Here is an 18897-nt window from a genome sequence, read left to right as displayed (position 1 = left end):
CATGTGCAGAGATGTGCAGAAACCCACACCCATGAAAAATTGTCTACCAGTACTACTGCTTCTTCCTCCTTCCACTTAGGAAAAAAAAAAGATTTTTATATTAATTTCAGTCATGAGGGAGGAGATAGTATTTTTTAAGCATTTATATTTTCACTAGAAAAATTGGTAGTCTTATGTGGCTATAGATAATAAAAATAATTATGTGGATATTCAGGAAGCTCTCAGTAATCTGTCCTTTTGTGACAGTGCCTCTTGAGTTAGAGTCAGCTAACCAAGTGCAATTTTAAAATCTGTTTAGTTCTTAAAATGCAGTTGTATTTAAATCTTCCATTCCTCACTTATTAAATGTTTTATCCCCATATCAGCTAAGCAGATGTGATAATGCTTTAAGAGGTCATATAGTGCTTTCAGAGAAACTATTATTTGAACCTCAAAACATTCCTGTTTTATATAGGTGCAGAAATTGAGGCTTAAAAATATTAAGCGATTTGTGTAAAGTCACATGTTAGTAAGTGGCAGAGTGGTGATTTAAACCCAAATTTAAAAAAATTTAAAAAAATGTTTTTTAATCTTTATTTATTTTTGAGAGAGAGAGAGAGTGCAAGTGGGAGAGGAACAGAGAGAGAGGGAGACACAGAATCTGAAGCAGGCTCCAGGCTCCAAGCTGTCAGCACAGAGCCCGACACGGGGCTTGAACTCATGAACCGTGAGATCATGACCTGAGCCAAAGTCAGACGCTTAACCAACTGAGCCACCCAGGCGCCCCTAAAAAAAAATTTCTTTTTAATCTGAAACTCCAGTGGTTTTTTTCTTTAAAGTAGCTCCTTTTTTCCGGACCTCAATCAGTAGTCTGCTTTCAATGATTTGGACTTTAAAACACGTAATTTTGGGTAGAAGTGTCTGTGTGTGTGTTTGTGTATAAACTCATGTGCAAATCCAGAATTACAGGTCAGCCAGACAGTGCCTCAAAATAGATTTTCCAATATATAGCTACATAGCCCCAGATTTTCCAGTATGTAGCTACATAGCCCCAGAGACCAGACTGATTTTCAAGATTATCTCTGCATTTTTCTTTTCTTTTTTTTCCCCTGTATTATTCATTTTAAGTAAAGTTGTGTGGCAGATCCTGGAATAATGAGGAAGGGATCAAATATTGACCCCAAACTGAAGCTATTTTAACTTAGAGATTGGTGGTGTTTAATTTGGTAATATATAGGGAAGTTGGAAAGATAAATAGGATTAACGGTAGAGGTGTTAAGTTTCATTTTATACTTGATGAATGTTTTTAGTAAGATATTTTGTTTGTCAATCCATACTGAATAGGAAGCATGGAAAATGGAGAAAAATATAAAAAATAGAATATGAAAGTAAGAGTTTCTTATAATCTTGTTATAATAATGACAGATAAGCACTTTAAATTGTTATGGCCTTCCAGTCTTTTAGTGTCTATATTGAATATAATTGGGATGGTAGTTTATGCTTTTTTATTTCATTTAACTCTGATGTTTTCTAGTTACGATTGTGGCACAAATACATCTTTCAGTGTCATTATTTTTAGGAAATATGATTTTTGGTAGCAACATAATATGATTTTGGGGGGGCACCTGGGTGGCTTAGTAGGTTGAGTGTCTTGATTTGGCTCAGGTCATGATACCCCCTCCTCCCCCCGCCCCCCAGCGTTGGCCTCTGTGCTGAGCATGGAGCCTGCTTGGGATAGTCTCTCTCTGTCTCTCTGTGTCTGTCTCTCTCTCTCTCTCTCTCTCTCTCTCTCTGACCCTCTCCCCTGCTCATGCTCACGTGTGCATTCTCTCAAATAGGAAACAAATTTTTTTAAATAATATTTTTGTTGGAATTATTAATATTTATTTAAAAGATCTCTATGTTGGCCTTTTTGGCGTTTGTATTTTCCTGTAACAATACAGAGAATATATTTCTCTATAAACTTTTATCCTCATTTTATACTATTTTTTAGGATAAAATTCTAAAAGTAGAATTACTAAGTTAAAAGATGGAAACTTTCTTTAGTCTGTCCATATACTATGTCAATTTGTTCTCCTAAAAGACTGTTACCAATTTTTACCTAATGTATAAGCATGCCCATTCCTCCATGTGCTCAACAGAATTGTTATCTTTGAAAAAAAATCATTGCTAACTTGATAGCTGCAAATATTCTCTCATTTAAAAATGCATGTTTTAGATTACTAGTTCATTAAAATTATGTTGACATTTCTGTTCATGTATACTCATTTTTCTCATTGGTTTATGTGTGTTTATGATCTCTTCAGGCTGTTAATTTTTTGCCAAGAATGATTCAAGAATCATCAGCATGGAGTTCATAGATGAGAATAAATAAGCTCTTCAGGGGCAAAAGATCTATGGAGAACAGAACCTAGGACAGAGCTGAGCCCTGAGGACAACCTACCCTGAGGGAGTGGGTAAAGAGACAGTAAAATAGTTCGGAAGTTAGGAAAAGAGGGGACTGGATGCTTTCCATTCTCTTAAGCATTTTTAAAATTTTTTTAAATTTATTTATTTTTTTTTGAGAGAGAACACAAGTGGGGGAAGGACAGGGGGAGAGAGGGAGAGAATCTTAAGCAGGCTGCACACCCAGCTCAGAGCCTACTCCATTTCAGAACCCTCAGGACTGTGAGATCATGACCTGAGCTGAAATCAAGAGTCGAGGGTTGGTGGCTTAACTAACTGAGCCACCCAGGTGCCCCTCCATTCTCTTAATCCTTCCTTACTTTATTATGAAATCCTTTGTTTTCCCTCCAAATTTAGTTAAGTAATTCACTAATGTTACTCTGTAAAAATTGTTCTTTGATTTAAAAAAATCTCAGCTAAAGTGACGGCAGGTTCTATTTCCTAAACTTTAGTTTCAGTTAATTTTTTAAAGCCTTATGTTGATGTTGTTTTTAATAGTATTGCTTGGGAATGTGACCTTGGTTTTATGTTTATCTGTCTATCTCAGTTTTATGGACAGGCAAATTAGGGATATAAGCATAACCTTGTGTGTAATTTACAGGTTGACCCTGGAGCAGTTGAGGAGAATTTGAATAAAAGTATAAGAACCTAAACTATCTCCTTGATTTTTTTTTTTCAAGTTGTATGTGTTTAAGACACAAAAAAGAATAAACACTGTGTATCCATTTACTGTCTAAGAAAGAAAACAAAAACAAGAGTTGAAGCCCCCTTGTATACCATTTAGCCAATCAAATTCTCCCCTTCTCCCATTACCCTGAAACTGGTATTTACCCCTATATTTTATACCTATGTCTCACATTCTGTACTTGGATCTTTTGTTAATTAAACAAGTATTTACATAAACATTTCTTCATCTTCAGTATTTGGACCTAGGATAGTTTAAATACATGATTGTGTTATACATCACTGCTTTTACTTCTTTTGTATTTGCTTTCTTTGAATTGTTCAACTCTTCGCTAGTTCCATGCTTGATTTAATCCAGTGTTCTACCATCTTTGTGATAAGTAGAACTCAGAAATCAGAGGATTCCTGAATAGTTGTTGAATTGCTTTTGGTGGCTGTGGGGAGGGTAGGGGTGTTGTGGGGAGCAATTGGGCAAAGAGAAATGAAATGCAACAGAAAGTAATCAAATGGATTTCTTCTAAAACAATTGACTGTGGTCACTGCATAGCATCATAAGCAGCTCTCTGAAACTTTATGGCTAGAGTTTGTAAACTAATTCAGCAAAGAATCGAAAAAGGGGGACACACTTGACTCATTTGTGCATAGTATATGACTCATTTGTACAGAATGAAAACATGTTTATGAAAGCCCACAGTAAATGAAAGCTGGCACCCAACTTGATTCAGACAAAAGTGAAAGGCTGTAAGTTAATGGAACACTAACTTTCTCAATGCATGCCAAAAAGAGTCCAGTAGAAAGGATACATGACTCCAAGAGATACGGGTTGTGGACCTAGTTCTTCCATGGACGCATGTGTGACCTTAGGCAAGTTAATAACCTTTCCTTGGATCTCTGTTTCCTTGTACTTCTGAGATAGAGATAGGCAGGGTGTAGCACAGTAGGCCATATCTCCTAAGATCTTTTACTTATATAAGTTGATTCTATTTTTAATTATGGATCTTAAGTATTTACTCCTGAAAATTTATTAAGGCTTATGACTTACGAAACTTTCTTGAAATTTTAGGGAAGACATATAAGGAATTTACATAAGACAGCTGTGCAAAATGGAGCTGGAGGAGCCTTATTTGTTGTAAGTAATTACTCTGATTTCTTCAGAATGGAAAGACTTTTGGAAATTTGGGTAAATCTATTGTGATAATCAGAAGTATCTTAAACACCAGTGTCTTTGGTATATGCTGGCCAAGGTGGTGATTTAAATATAGCTAATTGAATTCATTACATCTCAAAAGTTGTGTGATTGCAGTTGAACCTCTCAAGTTTAAATTGACACCAGGGCAACTCTGGGAATAAGAATGTAGATTATTTTTTGATGAAATTACTATGAGCCCTAACAAGATTTCTAGTCTCACTTTGGGTTCTTAAAAATCAGTCATAGTGGCTGAATAAAGATTGTATGGCTGCAACTTGGGGAATCTCAAAGTGGTTCTAGTTTGAAACTCACGGACTTTAGTAATACAGTGAATACATTAGTGGTTGCCTTTATATTTTTGCTTTACAGGGTTTAACTCCAGGTAGAGGCCAGTGAACTCCCCAGCTTAGTTGTACAAGTAAAAGAGAGACGTTTCTCCTTTCTGTGACAAGGCATGATTTTCAGGGATTAATTTTGTGTTGTTTAAAGGCAATTTGGTGGATTTATAGGATGATTTTGAGTTAGTGGTACAGTTTTATTAACTGAGTTATTTCCAGGTTGAATCCTAGTAAGTGAGTTAGCCATACCATTGAGTTGATTCCTGCTTTATATTTTGTTTGTCTAGAAACATAAAATTTGCCACATATTTGAGATCATTGTCCAAAGTTTCCATTTTCTTTCTTCTTTTATATCCTTAAAAAAGCAGAACTTTGAGAGTTAGCATAAGGGATACAGTTCTTTGTTCACTGTACATACTAAACATTAATTGATGTAAGTGTTAATCTCAGTGTGACTCATTTGATTTCCTGTTGACATGCCGTTTCTTGTCAGTTTTTGAAGAGGGCCTGCTCTTTTTACGGAGAAGAAATAAAGCTGCTTGCCATTGGCTAGTTTCTGTTATGTGGGGAAGAGATGGTGCTTTTGTACCTTCCCTGAAGTAGTGGGTCCTTTTGATAATCTGATAAATTCTTTTGGAACAATGCAAGTTATGTTCACACTAAGAATTTTGTGTCTTAATTTTATAAGCGTTCCAGCACTTTGTTTGTTTTGGTAATTATATTAGAAGATTCTATTCTCGGGTTGCCTAGGTGGCTCAGTCAGTTGAATGCACAACTCTTGGTTTCAGCTCTGGTCATGATCTCATAGTTTGTGAGTTCAAGCCCCACATTGGGCTCTGCACTGACAGTGTGGAGCCTGCGTGGGATTCATTCTCTCTCTCTTTCTCAAAATAAATAAGTCAACTTAAAAAGAGTATATTCTCTAATCAAGTTGGATAACACTTGTTTTTTGTTATTTTTTTTTTTTTTTTTGATTTTGGTTCTAAAGCTAGTTCTCTTAAATTCTGTTAACATTACTTTTGTTAATCATACTCCTCAAATGTGTATTTAATAATTAGCCATTCTTTTTGATGCAAGGATAGATTGATATATGTTATAGTGGAATTAAAGCAAAGAGATTAAAGGTTTTTTTGTTGTTGTTTTTTTGTTTTGTTTTGGTTTTTTTGTTGTTGTTTTTGAGAGAGGGAGCATCAGGGAGGGGCAGAGAGAGAGAATCCCAAGCAGGCTCTGCACAGTCAGTGCAAAGCCCAATGCGGGGCTTGAACGCATGAGCTGTGAGATCATGACCTGAGCCGAAATCAAGAGTCACTTAACTGACTGACCAACCCAGATGCCACTAAAGTGAAGAGATTAAATGATCAGTAGTAGTATAGTAATAAAGCTGTTAACACTTTTGAGGTAATTTTGATAATTTTGAAAAACTTTTTTTCCCTTTGTATAGCACAGAGATACTCCTGAGAATAACCCAGATACTCCATTTGATTTCACACCAGAAAACTATAAGGTATGACAAAATTAACATTACGATTAATTTACAAAATATTTAGTATCTTCCAAATGTATGAAAACAGGTGCTTTTTCTTTGATACAGAGGATAGAGGCAATTGTAGGAAACTATCCAGAAGGACATAAAGCAGCAGCTGTGCTTCCAGTCCTGGATTTAGCCCAAAGACAGAATGGATGGCTGCCCATCTCTGCCATGAACAAGGTACCGAATTCATTTTTGCCTTAGTTTGAAAAGAGAAGAGACTGTGTAAGAATTTCTTCCTTATGTAGAAATTCCTCTGATGATTATTAGTGTCAGAATCTAGGAGTTTGAAGCCTTTTTAATAATTTGTTTCCTCAAATTTGTGGTTTTGTTGGTTCTCTTAATAACATGGAGAGCTTTATATCCTTGTAAGAAATAGTAGAGGCATTATAGTCACAGTAGCTTTCTCTTTTTTCTCTTAAATGACCATAATAAAGATAAAAAGATCCCACATGTGTATAATTTGCTCTTAAGGTATTCTGAAAATTAATGTATTAAACACTAAAATTATAGAGAAAAAGATCTGATCTTTCATACCTAATATGAATCTTTTTATTAGTTTTTATCTTTGGCTGTAGGCTTTAATAAAGATTTATATCAGTGTTTATGACATCGTATTTATGACACTTGATGGCACCCTATGCTTAATAACCAGCAACTTACAAAAATGCTATGGGTGACCCATTTAAAGGAAGTTAATCTGTTCATACATATTTTAAGATTAATTTTTTTCTGAGGAATTGTTTCAACAGTTATCCACATTTTACACTTACATTGTATTAATTAAATTTTTGTGGTATTATGCTACAGTGTATAGTTTATGAAGTACCATACAAAATCATATATTATTTGATTCTTACGAGAATCTCACAAATAATAAGCCAGTGTAATATAATGGAAAGTATATTTGACTTCGAGCTAAGAGATCTGACTTTTCTGTAGACTTACTTCCTTATGTACAGTGAAGATTTTGAACTAGGGTAGATCTCTTTAAATTATTATGTTATGATTCCTAAGTGATAGAGTTGGGACTGAACATTTCCAGTTCATTGCATTTTCTGCTTGACTGAGTATTGGCAGAGATTCTGCTATATTTCATTCCTCTTTTCACCTTCTAAATTTTATTTGGTCTATTAGAATAGACCATTATCATCTTTCTTAGAGAACAGGAATGTCTTCAGTGATTTGTTGGAATCCCATATACAAATTTTAGATTCAGTTCATATCGCTTATTTGCTTTGTACAGTACTCTAACATGGTTATGGGCCTTTAGTTTTATATTTTTTTGGTTTTTTTGACTATGAAAAATGTTACAAAGCAAGTTTGGTTGGTACTGTACTTGGTAAAATATAGTCAGGTGGGTTTTTTCCCCAATAAATCACATGCCTCTTTGGGTATTTTTTAAATTACTTAGCACTGTTTTGTATTATAGCCAACATTCTAAATAATGATTTAGGTGTGTTTCTAACCATAGATGATGCTTTTTTTTTTTGCAAAAATTCACATTGTTAAAGATTATGTTTTTTCAAGTAATCTCTACATCACTGTGGGGCTCAAACTTAACCACCCTGAGATCAAGACTTGCATGTTCTACCAACTGAGCCTTCCAGGCACCCCCAAAATTCACATTTTTAATAATAGGAGTTGTGTTGGAAGTCTTGCTGAATGGCAAGCTTAGCAGAGTAAAATAAATGAGAACTAATGTGAGAACATGTCACAAATATTGTCCTGTTCTATTTAGAATTGAATGTGTATGTGTGAGAGGCAGGAAAGTGTACAGAGGATAGAATCAAATTCCATTTTACATTTGAGACTTTTAATATTGTTGTTTCTTTACTCTCTTACCCCCTAGCCCCCAAAGAAAAAGCCCAATCTTACAACCAAAACAAAATCCAGAAGCTCACATGTTAGTCTTTAACCATCACTAGAGTGTAGGGAGATGCACAGCAGTCTTCCCAGGGGAGCTCTTTCAAGTTAGCATCAGTGGTAGGGTTCCAGGAACACTGTGTATTTTCAGGCTCTAGCATGTGTGTTTTGAGAGAGCTCCCAGTTTCAGAGGTACATACCTGGTTTAGGATCCCCAAATTAAATTTAGCACAGCTACTTATCTTTCACCAGTGAGCCATGATTATATGTCTTTTGAGAATACATATCCTTTAGATTTTCTAATATGAGAAAGTTCAACATATTTGTCATCTGAAATGCTATTTAACAAACTCCTCTTTCATATCAAAACATGGATATATGCATATTTTTTTTTAAGAATGCCAGATAGCAAATCTTAAGACCTGATAGATTAAATGATATTAGATCACCTGGAAAGTTGTAACCAGGATGGTAGTCATGACAGACTGTATGTAGACTATCCCTAGCAAACAACTAAAACAACCTTGTTTTCATTAACAGACTTGCTCTGACCAAGAGAGTTGTGCTTAGACAATGAATCCCTTGGTCCTGAACCTCACTGTGTCAATACATATTTGCTAAATACCTTGATGTGAAGAGTTGGGAAGTACTAGTCCATAAGATTTTTGTAAAGAGTGTCTTGATTAGAAGTAGAAGTTGTGTTTTAGATTTTCTGGAGACTTAACGTATGTGTATGTATGTGAGCTTTGTGTGTATATAAGCGTGTAGATATATAAATCAAGATAGGCTAATAGGTGAGCTTTGATTCTTGCCCTTTTTTGTGTTGCCATACCATTTGCATGCATTGTACATCACCAGTAACATCAAGACTTTTTGAAAAAATTGGTGAAGGGTTGAAAAAATATAATTAATTTATTGGGATTTGACCAACAAATTTTTTGACATTTAGAAATTTAAAATTATAAAATATGAGGGTTGAAATGACCAAAGTAGAAATTCTTGATAGTGAAAAACTTAGAAACATTTAGAGAAAAGAAGATCCTTTGGCAGAGATGGGGCATGGGGTAAGTGGAGGAGGTGCTGTAACCATTAGCTTCTGGGCTTTGTGTGGTTTAAGTGTAAAGGCTGCAACAACTGAGGGACTTGCACCTCACAAATATCAAATACAAGTGTATTTTCTGCCTCAGAAGAACTTTCGTGTTTTTAGCAAATTGAAGCAATATTGACTTTATGTGCTTTACAACATACCTAAGGTTCAATTAATAAACATTGTAATTATACCATCTTAAAATTTCCTAATATTTTAGGTTGCGGAAGTTTTACAGGTACCTCCAATGAGAGTATATGAAGTAGCAACTTTTTATACGATGTATAATCGAAAGCCAGTTGGAAAGTATCACATTCAGGTCTGCACTACTACACCTTGCATGCTTCGAAACTCTGACAGCATACTGGAGGCCATCCAGAATAAGCTTGGTATGGGACACATAACTTTAATGAAAAATAGAATTGTCTTTCTAGATTTGACCCATTTCTACTTAAGTTTTCCAGTGTTTGCCATCGTACTGGATGTGTACTTTTCATCAGTAAATTTTTGTCTTACTGTGGTTGCCCACCTTTATTTATTCTTATTTTATATTTTTCCTTAGTTCTCGGCCTCAAAGTTGAGTTTTCTTCTTTTCCTGTAATCATTAAGCATGTTGGAAAAGCTTGTGGGGGGTTTAAAGTTTTCATTGTTAAAAATTAAATTTCACTCATTGTGTAATAATAGCATGTGGTACATAAAAAAGTGACTGCATTGTCCTTGTATTCTTCCAAATGAGTCTTGGAACAAATAAGATAAGAAAATAGTAAGAATGTGTTGGGAAGGGAAATTTGAAGTATTTTCTGCTTGGAAGTACTTGAAGTATTATTATGATAGCATTTACAAAATTAAAAGGGCATTTTTCCATACAAAACTGCCATTGCTGCATTAATAACTGAAAATCAAAGGAAGTAAAAGGAGGTATACTTTTATCTTGTTACTGAATATAAAGTAATAGTTTAGTTACTTTAGTTGGGTTGTATTGAAGTATGTAACACAGAAAGCTGAAGTCTGCTCAAAATCCCACCCTCTAATGTACAAATTCTACCGTACAAATTCTTTTTTTTTAACGTTTATTTATTTTTTTGAGACAGAGAGAGACAGAGCATGGACCGGGGAGGGGCAGAGAGAGAGGGAGACACAGAATCTGAAACAGGCTCCAGGCTCTGAGCTGTCAGCACAGAGCCCGACGCAGGGCTCGAACTCACGGACCGTGAGATCATGACCTGAGCCGAAGTCGGACACTTAACCGACCAAGCCACCCAGGCGCCCCCTCTAATGTACAAATTCTGATAATAGTTGTGTATATTAGTTTTAGATTTTGTTTTACTTATTTTCATTATTAAAAACATAAATATGTCTTTGTCTTTTGTACTTTATTTTGGCTATAACATATGTATGTCTGCCTCATTTCTCTATTATAAGTTATTCTGCAATTACTTTCATGCATACATATCTTTGCATACTTGTCCTATTCTATATACTGAGGTTGTTTACAAGAAGTAGAATTGCTGGGTCAGATTTTACTATATTTTGCCAAAATGCCTTCCCTAAGGATATGAGAGTGCCTGTTTTCCTTTTAGATTTTTTTTGTTTTTGTTTTTGTTTTTTTTTTTGAGACAGAGAGAGACAGAGCATGAGTGGGGAGGGGCAGAGAGAGAGGGAGACAGAATCTGAAGCAGGCTCCAGGCTCTGAGCTGTCAGCACAAAGCCCGACGCAGGGCTCGAACTCAGGAACTGTGAGATCATGACTTGAGCCGAAGTCGGATGCTCAACCAACTGAGCCACCCAGGTGCCCCTCCTTTTAGTTTTAATGGTCTTTGACATTAGCAATTTTCTGAGTCTTTGCCAGTCTGACAGTGTGACTGATTTTGGTAGGTTAATTATCACAATCAAAATGAAAATAATAGGGGCGCCTGGGTGGCGCAGTCGTTTAAGCGTCCGACTTCAGCCAGGTCACGATCTCGCGGTCCGTGAGTTCGAGCCCCGCGTCGGGCTCTGGGCTGATGGCTCAGAGCCTGGAGCCTGTTTCCGATTCTGTGTCTCCCTCTCTCTCTGCCCCTCCCCCGTTCATACTCTGTCTCTCTCTGTCCCAAAAATAAATAAATGTTGAAAAAAAAAAAAAATTAAAAAAAAAAAAAAAAAAAAAAAACAAAATGAAAATAATATATTCTGATACTCTGCTGTATAACAACAACAGACAGTAGAGATGAGTCCCCTGAAATTTGATTGTTTTTAAAGGAACAAGTCCATTTAAATCCTTGAATGTTCTGGGGCGCCTGCATGGCCCCGTCAATTAAGCATCCAATATCTGCTCAGGTCATGATCTCCTGGTTCATGAGTTTGAGCCCTCTTGTATCAGGCTCTGTGGTAACAGCTCGCTGGAAGCCTGTAGCCCGCTTCCTGCTTCAGATTCTGTCTCCCTCTCTTTCTTCACCTCCCCCAGTCATACTCTGTCTGTCTCAAAAATAGACATTATAAAAAAGATAAAAAAAAAAAAAAGAAATCCTTGCATATTCTAGTATAATTATATAGAGTTGTTTTAAGAAACTTAATGTTCTTAAATACTTTTTGTATGCCGCTGTAATTTGTTGTTGTTGTTTTATTAAGCTATATTGCTATTAAAGTGTAACCTGGTCCTTAACAGCAGTCATTTATATTTTTAGGAATAAAGGTTGGGGAGACGACACCTGATAAACTTTTCACTCTTATAGAGGTGGAATGTTTAGGGGCCTGTGTAAATGCACCAATGGTTCAAATAAATGACAACTACTATGTAAGTATTCCATTTAATATAAATTAACGTTGTATGATACCATATTTTAAATTTTAAGTATTTGATTTCCTATCCTGTGGATATTATTTTCTGAATTATTCATTTAGAAGAAACTGGTGGCATAATTATCCAGAAGGGTTTTTTTTTTTCTTTTTTTCCAAGTTTATTAAAAAGCAAAGAATAGAGGAGGCGCCTGGGTGGCTCAGTCAGTTAAGCGTCCAACTCGATTTTGGCTCAGGTAATGAGTCTCACACCAGGCAGAGCTTGGGATTCTCTCTTTCCCTTTCTTTCTGCCCCTCACCCGCTCACACACTCTCTCTTTCTCAAAATAAATAAACATGAAAAAAAACACATCTTAAAAAAAAAGCAAAGACTAGAAAAACTTTGCACAAAATATGTCCGTTTTAACTTCCACATTGTTGTCTACTAGAAGGTTCTTAAAAAATATTATTTTTAAACATTTTTTCATTTAACTCTAGGAGAGAATGCCAAATTTTAAAAAATTATAAATTATGAAAAATAATTTACATAGAAATACAGAAAATAACCACCAAAACATAACCTTTTACCACTAATATTAGGTACTATTATTTTTATCCTCATCATTATTATTTGTAGAAATAAGTTCCAGATGCAGATAAGCCACTCCTAAGCCCCCCAAATCCTATATTCCCTTTCATTCTGAGGTAACCAGTATCATAAATTGTGTATATTTTTCCTGTACATGTTTTTAAACTGTTCGAGTAATGTATCCAGCCATACTAATGTGTAATACTATATTGCTTATTTTTTTTTTTAATTTTTAAAAATGTTTTATTTATTTTTGAAAGAGAAAGAGTGAGCGAGCAAGCAGGTGAGGGGCAGAGAGAGAGGGAGACACGGAATCCGAAGCAGGCTCCAGGCTCTGAGCTGTCAGCACAAAGCCCAGCGTGGGGCTCAAGCTCACAAACTGTGAGATCATGACCTGAGCCGAAGTTGGACACTTAACCGACTGAGCCACCCAGGCGGTTCAATACTATATTGCTTTTTAAAAATTTTACAGAAATGGTATCTCACAAGTTTTGATAAGTAATATTTTTATTATTTAGTTCTAAATATTTTAAAATACATGTTCTGATTTCTTCTTTGGCCTGTGTCTTTTAGAAGTACCGTATTAATCTCCATGTGGAATTTTCTAGTTACCTTTTTAAAAGATTGCTTGCTATCTAATTATATTTAATGGTTTTCATACATAATATTTTGTTAGTTCCTACTTCTTAGAAACTTAATGGGAATTCTTTTAGTCCTGCACTGAGTGAGTATGGATTCTTCAAGAAGGTATTTGCCTTGGTTTTCTCTTGCTCCTAGAAATTCTACTATTGCAAAAGAAAGCTCCTCTGTATACCCTCCACTATTACCCAAAGTGTAAGGTTCTAGACTAGGAGTTCTTCTTGAGAGACAGTTTAATTTCTAGTTTACCCTGGAGGGAATAGCTTTTTAGGGTCTTAACTTTGTGTGGTTGACATGTCTCTTGTGGCTTGGGGCTTTGTCTCTTGCCCCTCTGGACTGTGAAACCCTGAAGCCAAGTGTTCCACTTGGCTGCCTGGGTTTTCACTGAGTTTTTGGCTCTGGGTATTTCTTTCTTGTCAGCATATTGATGACATTTACAATTTTTGTTTTTTTAATTTTATCTAGCATTTTTAGTTGTTACAGTTGGGGGGTGGGTCATTCAGGATAGCTAATCTGCTATAGTCCCTGCAATAGAAATCTACAATTTTATTTTTTAATGGAGATAAAATTTGTTTAGATTTCTAGAGTGGTCTCATTCTCTATTGTGATTTTCTTCATTTTAATGATCAGAGATTCAAATTTCTTACCTTCTTTATCCCCTATACTTAAAAAAAAGTCATTGGAGTGCCTGGCTGGCTCAGTCAGAAGAGTGTGTGACTCCGGCTCTCAAAGTCGTGAGTTTGAGCCCCACATTGGGTGTGGAGATAGATTATTTAAATAAATAAAACTTAAAGTCCTTTAAAAATATGGCAACAGTTTTTCCTTCTCCCACATTTCTGTAATTTACTTAAAATAAAGAGGATCTTGATTTGCAGGAATCAGTCAAGGCTTTGTGTGAAGCACTCTAAGTTTAAATATAATAGCCTGTGGGTTTATCCAAAAGGTAAAGATTCTTTCACTTAGTAGTGGTATGGTCTTTGGCAAGATAAATTATTTTTTTTTTTTTTAATTTTAAGTAGACTGCATACCTGACATGGGGCTTGAAGTCATGACCCTGAGATCAAGAGCTGCATGCTTTGGGTAGCTATGTTGGTTAAGTGTCTGACTCTTGGTTTTGGCTAAGGTTATGATCTTACCATTGGTGGGTTCAAGCTGATAGCATGGAGACTGCTTGGTATTCTCTCTCTCCCTCTCTTTCTGCCCCTCCCCCACTCTTTCTCTCTTTCTCTCAAAAATAAATAAACAAAACAAAACAAAAAAATAACTGTAGGCTCTACCAACTGAGCCAGCCAGGTGCCCCCAGGGCAGTTAACTTTTCTGGAACTCATTTGACTGGTGGATAAAATGAAATAGTCACATAAACTTTCATTGGCTCCTGCTTAGGAAAAAAAACAGCTGTGAAGTACATATTGAGGATAGTTGGGTAGATTTTCAATATGGACTTGACATTTGATTAAAGAATTATTGTCAGTTAGGTGTGGTGACATTGTGTTATTTAGAAGATGTTCTTATTCTTAGATGTCTGCTGAAGTATCAAGAGTGAAATGCCATCATGTGTGCAATTGCTTTCAAAATGGTGCAGCGCAAGGGTGCCTGGGTGGCTCAGTCAGTTAAGCATCAGACTCTTGGTGTTGGCTTAGGTCATTATCTCACAGTTTGTAGGTTTGAGCCCCCCTTCAGGCTCTATGCTGACAGCTTGGAGCCTGGAGTCTGCTTGGGATTCTGTTTTTCCCTCTCTCTCTCTCTCTCTCTTTCTCTCTTCTTTCTTTCTCTCTCTTTCTCTCTCTTTCTGCCTCTCCCCCCCACTTGCTCACACTTGCAAGCTCTCTTTCTCTCAAAATAAACATTAAAAAAAATTTTTTTTAATGCCATCTTTAAAAAAAACCAAACACCTCAAAATGGTGCAACCCACAGCAGGCGGGGGGGGGGGGGGCAGGTTATGTGCATTAAAATGAAAATATGACAAATTAAAAATTGTTGAATATAGGTGGTAAGAATATGGGTATTCATGTATAGTTTTCAAATTTTCATAATAAATAGTTGGGGGACATAAAATCATTAGATGAGTTAAAGATTCCTTCTGGCTTTGAAGTTTTTTTTTTTTTCAACGTTTATTTATTTTTGGGACAGAGAGAGACAGAGCATGAACGGGGGAGGGGCAGAGAGAGAGGGAGACACAGAATCGGAAACAGGCTCCAGGCTCTGAGCCATCAGCCCAGAGCCTGACGCGGGGCTCGAACCCACGGACCGCGAGATCGTGACCTGGCTGAAGTCGGACGCTTAACCGACTGCGCCACCCAGTCGCCCCTGGCTTTGAAGTTTTGAACATTTGTTGAACCCTAAGCAATTTGAAAGCAGTGTTTTATTTTTATAAAAGTTTAATCATTGAACAAATATTAAAGAACTTCGATGTGGCTGGGCACTAGAGATGCAGTACTGAATCATGATTTCTCCAGCACAGTGTCAGAGTCCTATAAAACATTTTCCTAAGTAATTAAACAGTTTTCCGGAGGGGGTGGGGGGGGTGGTGGGAATGGGAGTATAGTTTAGGCATTTCTCTTTAATCTTTCCCATTCTGTTTTGAGCGTCTTTTGGTTAAACCTAGGGTATAGCTAGGCACATGGGCATATGTGTCTATGTGTTTTAATTGTATTTGTTATTTTATTATTTAAAATTTACACAGATTTCAGTAGTAGGAAATAATTTTAATATGACTTTTATTTATTTATTTTTTTAGGAGGATCTGACACCTAAGGATATTGAAGAAATTATTGACGAGCTCAAAGCTGGCAAAATTCCAAAACCTGGGCCAAGGTATGCTTTTATTTCTATAAAATAAATTTTAATGGCTTAACCTAATGTAAACTTCATTTTAAAATTTTATTCCATGTGTTCATAGGAGTTGTCAGGTGCTTTGGATAGTATCAAAACCAACTTGTCATCTAAAACAAGTTTTGTTTTTTTTTCCCCCCCCTCTAAAACCCTATCAGATAATCCTCTGGTACCTACTTGAATATTTAGAGAGAAGGGAAATTTACTAACAAATAGAAATCTATTCCATTGTATCAGAAAACAAACTTTTCTTTTCCTTCCTCAAGTTAATTTCTTGCATATATAGTATAATGAAAGAGACTGCAGTGATAGTAATAACCAAAGTATAGTTATTCTTTAAATTGACCAAAGCTGGCTAGTTCTTTTTTTATTAGTATTTTTATAACAAAGCTCTCTGCTCAGATACATAAAACAGGTGCTCATTGTGAGTCATTGAGTAACCAGAACAATTAAACTGGTTCAACAGTACCTGATTTTGGAGTACCATTACCAGGTCTGCCCTAGCCAAAATCAATAAAAGATTCAGGTCTATAAGTGGTTTGGAACTGCTTTTTTATATTTTTAGTAAATGATCGCTAGAAAGGAAATATTAAACTGATGGTAAGACAATACTTTATTTTGACATTAGTTAAATTTTTGTGCTAAGATTGTTATTTTAATTTTTTAAAAAATTTTTTTAATGTTTATTCATTTTTGAGAGAAAGAGAGTGTGAGAGTCAGGGAGGGGCAGAGAGAGAAAGGGAGACATAGGATCTGAAGCAGGCTCCAGGCTCTGAGCTGTCAGCATAGAGCCCAACGCAGGGCTTGCACCCACAAACTGCGAGATCATGACCTGAGATGAGGTTGGATGCCACCCACGCGCTCTGTTATTTTCATTTTTCTTTAAGTACTGAAAATAACTTCTAAACCTGCTCTCAATTATTAATTACTAATTAAGATGGGGTGCCAGGTGGCTCAATTGATTAAGCATTCGACTTCGGTTCAGGTCATGGTTTCACAGTCTGAGTTCGAGTCCTGCGTTGGGCTCTGTGCAGACAGCTCAAGAGACGAGCCTGCTCCACATCCTGTGTCTCCCCCACTCTCTCTGCCCCTCCTCCACTTGCACTCTGTTTCTCTCTCTATCAAAAATAAATAAAAAATTTTAAAAAATAGAAAAAAAAATACTAATTAAGAGATAGAAGTTGTTTTTTGGTATGGGTTAGCTAAAATTAATTTTAAATCCAGGGCGCCTGGGTGGCTCAGTCGGTTAAGCATCCGACTTCAGCTCAGGTTATGATCTCGCAGTTTGTGAGTTCGAACCCCGCATCAATCGGGCTCTGTGCTGACAGCTTGGAGCCTGGAGCCTACTTCAGATTCTGTTTCTCCCTCTTTCTCTGGCCCTTCCCCTCTTGAACTCTGTCTGTCTGTCTCTCTCTCTCTCTCAAAAATAAACAAACATTAAAAAAAAATTTTAATAAAATTAATTTTAAGTCCAATTTGAATTCTTCATAGTTTTCTAAAGATATCTTAAAATTTGCAGAATTCTATGGGATGCAGATATTATGAGATGTAAAAATATATAGGTAGGCTACAATGCATATATAAACATAGGTCATTGCTGACGGATAAGTCTAGAATGTAAAGTCATTTTTGTTGTTTTAAAAAAATTTTTTTAATGTTTTTATTTATTTTTGAGACAGAAAGAGACAGAGCATGAGTGGGGAGGGGCAGAGAGAGAGGGAGACACAGAATCCGAAGCAGGCTCCAGGTTCTGAGCTGTCAGCACAGAACCTGACTTGGGGCCCGAACTCACGGACTGTGAGATCATGACCTGAGCTGAAGTTGGACGCTTAACTGACTGAGCCACCCAGGCGCCCCCATTTTTGTTGTTTTATATCAAAAGTAGTGGGCATTAGTGGATATATCTCAGCATTATTAAAAAGATAAGCATTAAACTTTCATTAAGTACCTTTTCTTTAAAAAGTACCTTTTTAAAAAAAATGTTTATTTTTGAGAGAGAGAGAGAGCACAAGTGGGGGAGGGGCAGAAAGAAAGGGAGACAGAGGATCCAAAGCAGGTCCCAGGCTGACAGCAGAGAGCCTGGTGTGGGGCTCAAACCCACAACTTGAGGTGAAGTCGGACACTGAAGCAGCTGAGCCATCCAGGAGCCCCTAAAAAGTACTTTTAAGCCATAAACAATGTACAGAAAGGTCAAGTTTTCTAGAAGATAAATGAGTTTAAAATGATGAATTACAAATCGTGTTGGGATGGCTGAAAAACCAGATTTACCTTTTAAGTTGTAATGAGAACAAAGTAATTAATAGATGGCATTTTAAGTATAATGCATAAAGCAGATGTTTTTTATGAAGTGAAAGCCCTAGTGTAAATCGTGAATGGGAGGGCTAGATTGCTGCCTGTCTGGTGTTCTGAGGCATATTTACAGATAAAATGGGGAGAGAGATGAGATTAGTAGATTAAAGACAATTTGTGGGCTTTACCAGAGGTTGTAACAGCCTTTATAGCGTTTTGTTTTTTTTGTGTGTGTTTTTTTTTTTTTGTTTTTTTTTGTGCATTTTGTGAAGGGTGAGGGAAGGAGAAAGTTGGCAGGTATAACAGACCATTGAAACCTTTTCTCCCCCTTAAGTATGTCATAGGACTGTAATTTACGGAACAACTAGGAAAATGGACCAGATTACTCTTGAAATTACTTTCTTATATAAAAATCCATAATTTCTTGAAGAGTTCAGTGTGCATGATTAATTCTCTCATTTATTGTTCTCAAAAACCTCAGTTTTTATAATCTTCCTAATTGGTCCTTTGTGTTGGTAAAGAAGGTAGATGAGCTTAAACCGTAGAGGGGACTTAGTAAAGGGAAGAAAGTTTTCCAGAATAATTATTTCATTGGCAGTTAAAGAGCAGCAGGTATACCTGTGTTACTAGTTAACGTAAAAAATTTACAAAGCCAAATACTGTTTTTTATTAAAGTTT

General features: G+C 36.1%; 1 protein-coding gene across 1 annotated transcript in view; it reads left to right on the top strand.

Annotated features, from left to right (window-relative positions):
* The window catches only part of NDUFV2 (NADH:ubiquinone oxidoreductase core subunit V2), a 31667-nt gene that overhangs the window by 11180 nt on the left and 1590 nt on the right, over positions 1-18897 (top strand). Inside the window, exons 2-7 of the mRNA XM_045457072.1 lie at positions 4172-4237; positions 6077-6139; positions 6227-6343; positions 9337-9505; positions 11780-11889; positions 15836-15912. Of these exons, the coding sequence (XP_045313028.1) occupies positions 4172-4237; positions 6077-6139; positions 6227-6343; positions 9337-9505; positions 11780-11889; positions 15836-15912 (602 nt within the window). The remainder of the gene's footprint in view (positions 1-4171; positions 4238-6076; positions 6140-6226; positions 6344-9336; positions 9506-11779; positions 11890-15835; positions 15913-18897) is intronic.

This window comes from Leopardus geoffroyi, chromosome D3 (assembly GCF_018350155.1).
Source record: "Leopardus geoffroyi isolate Oge1 chromosome D3, O.geoffroyi_Oge1_pat1.0, whole genome shotgun sequence".
Classification (NCBI taxonomy): domain Eukaryota; kingdom Metazoa; phylum Chordata; class Mammalia; order Carnivora; family Felidae; genus Leopardus; species Leopardus geoffroyi.
The sequence above is the reverse complement of the archived record's forward strand: the minus strand, read 5'-3'. Positions and strand labels throughout refer to the sequence as shown.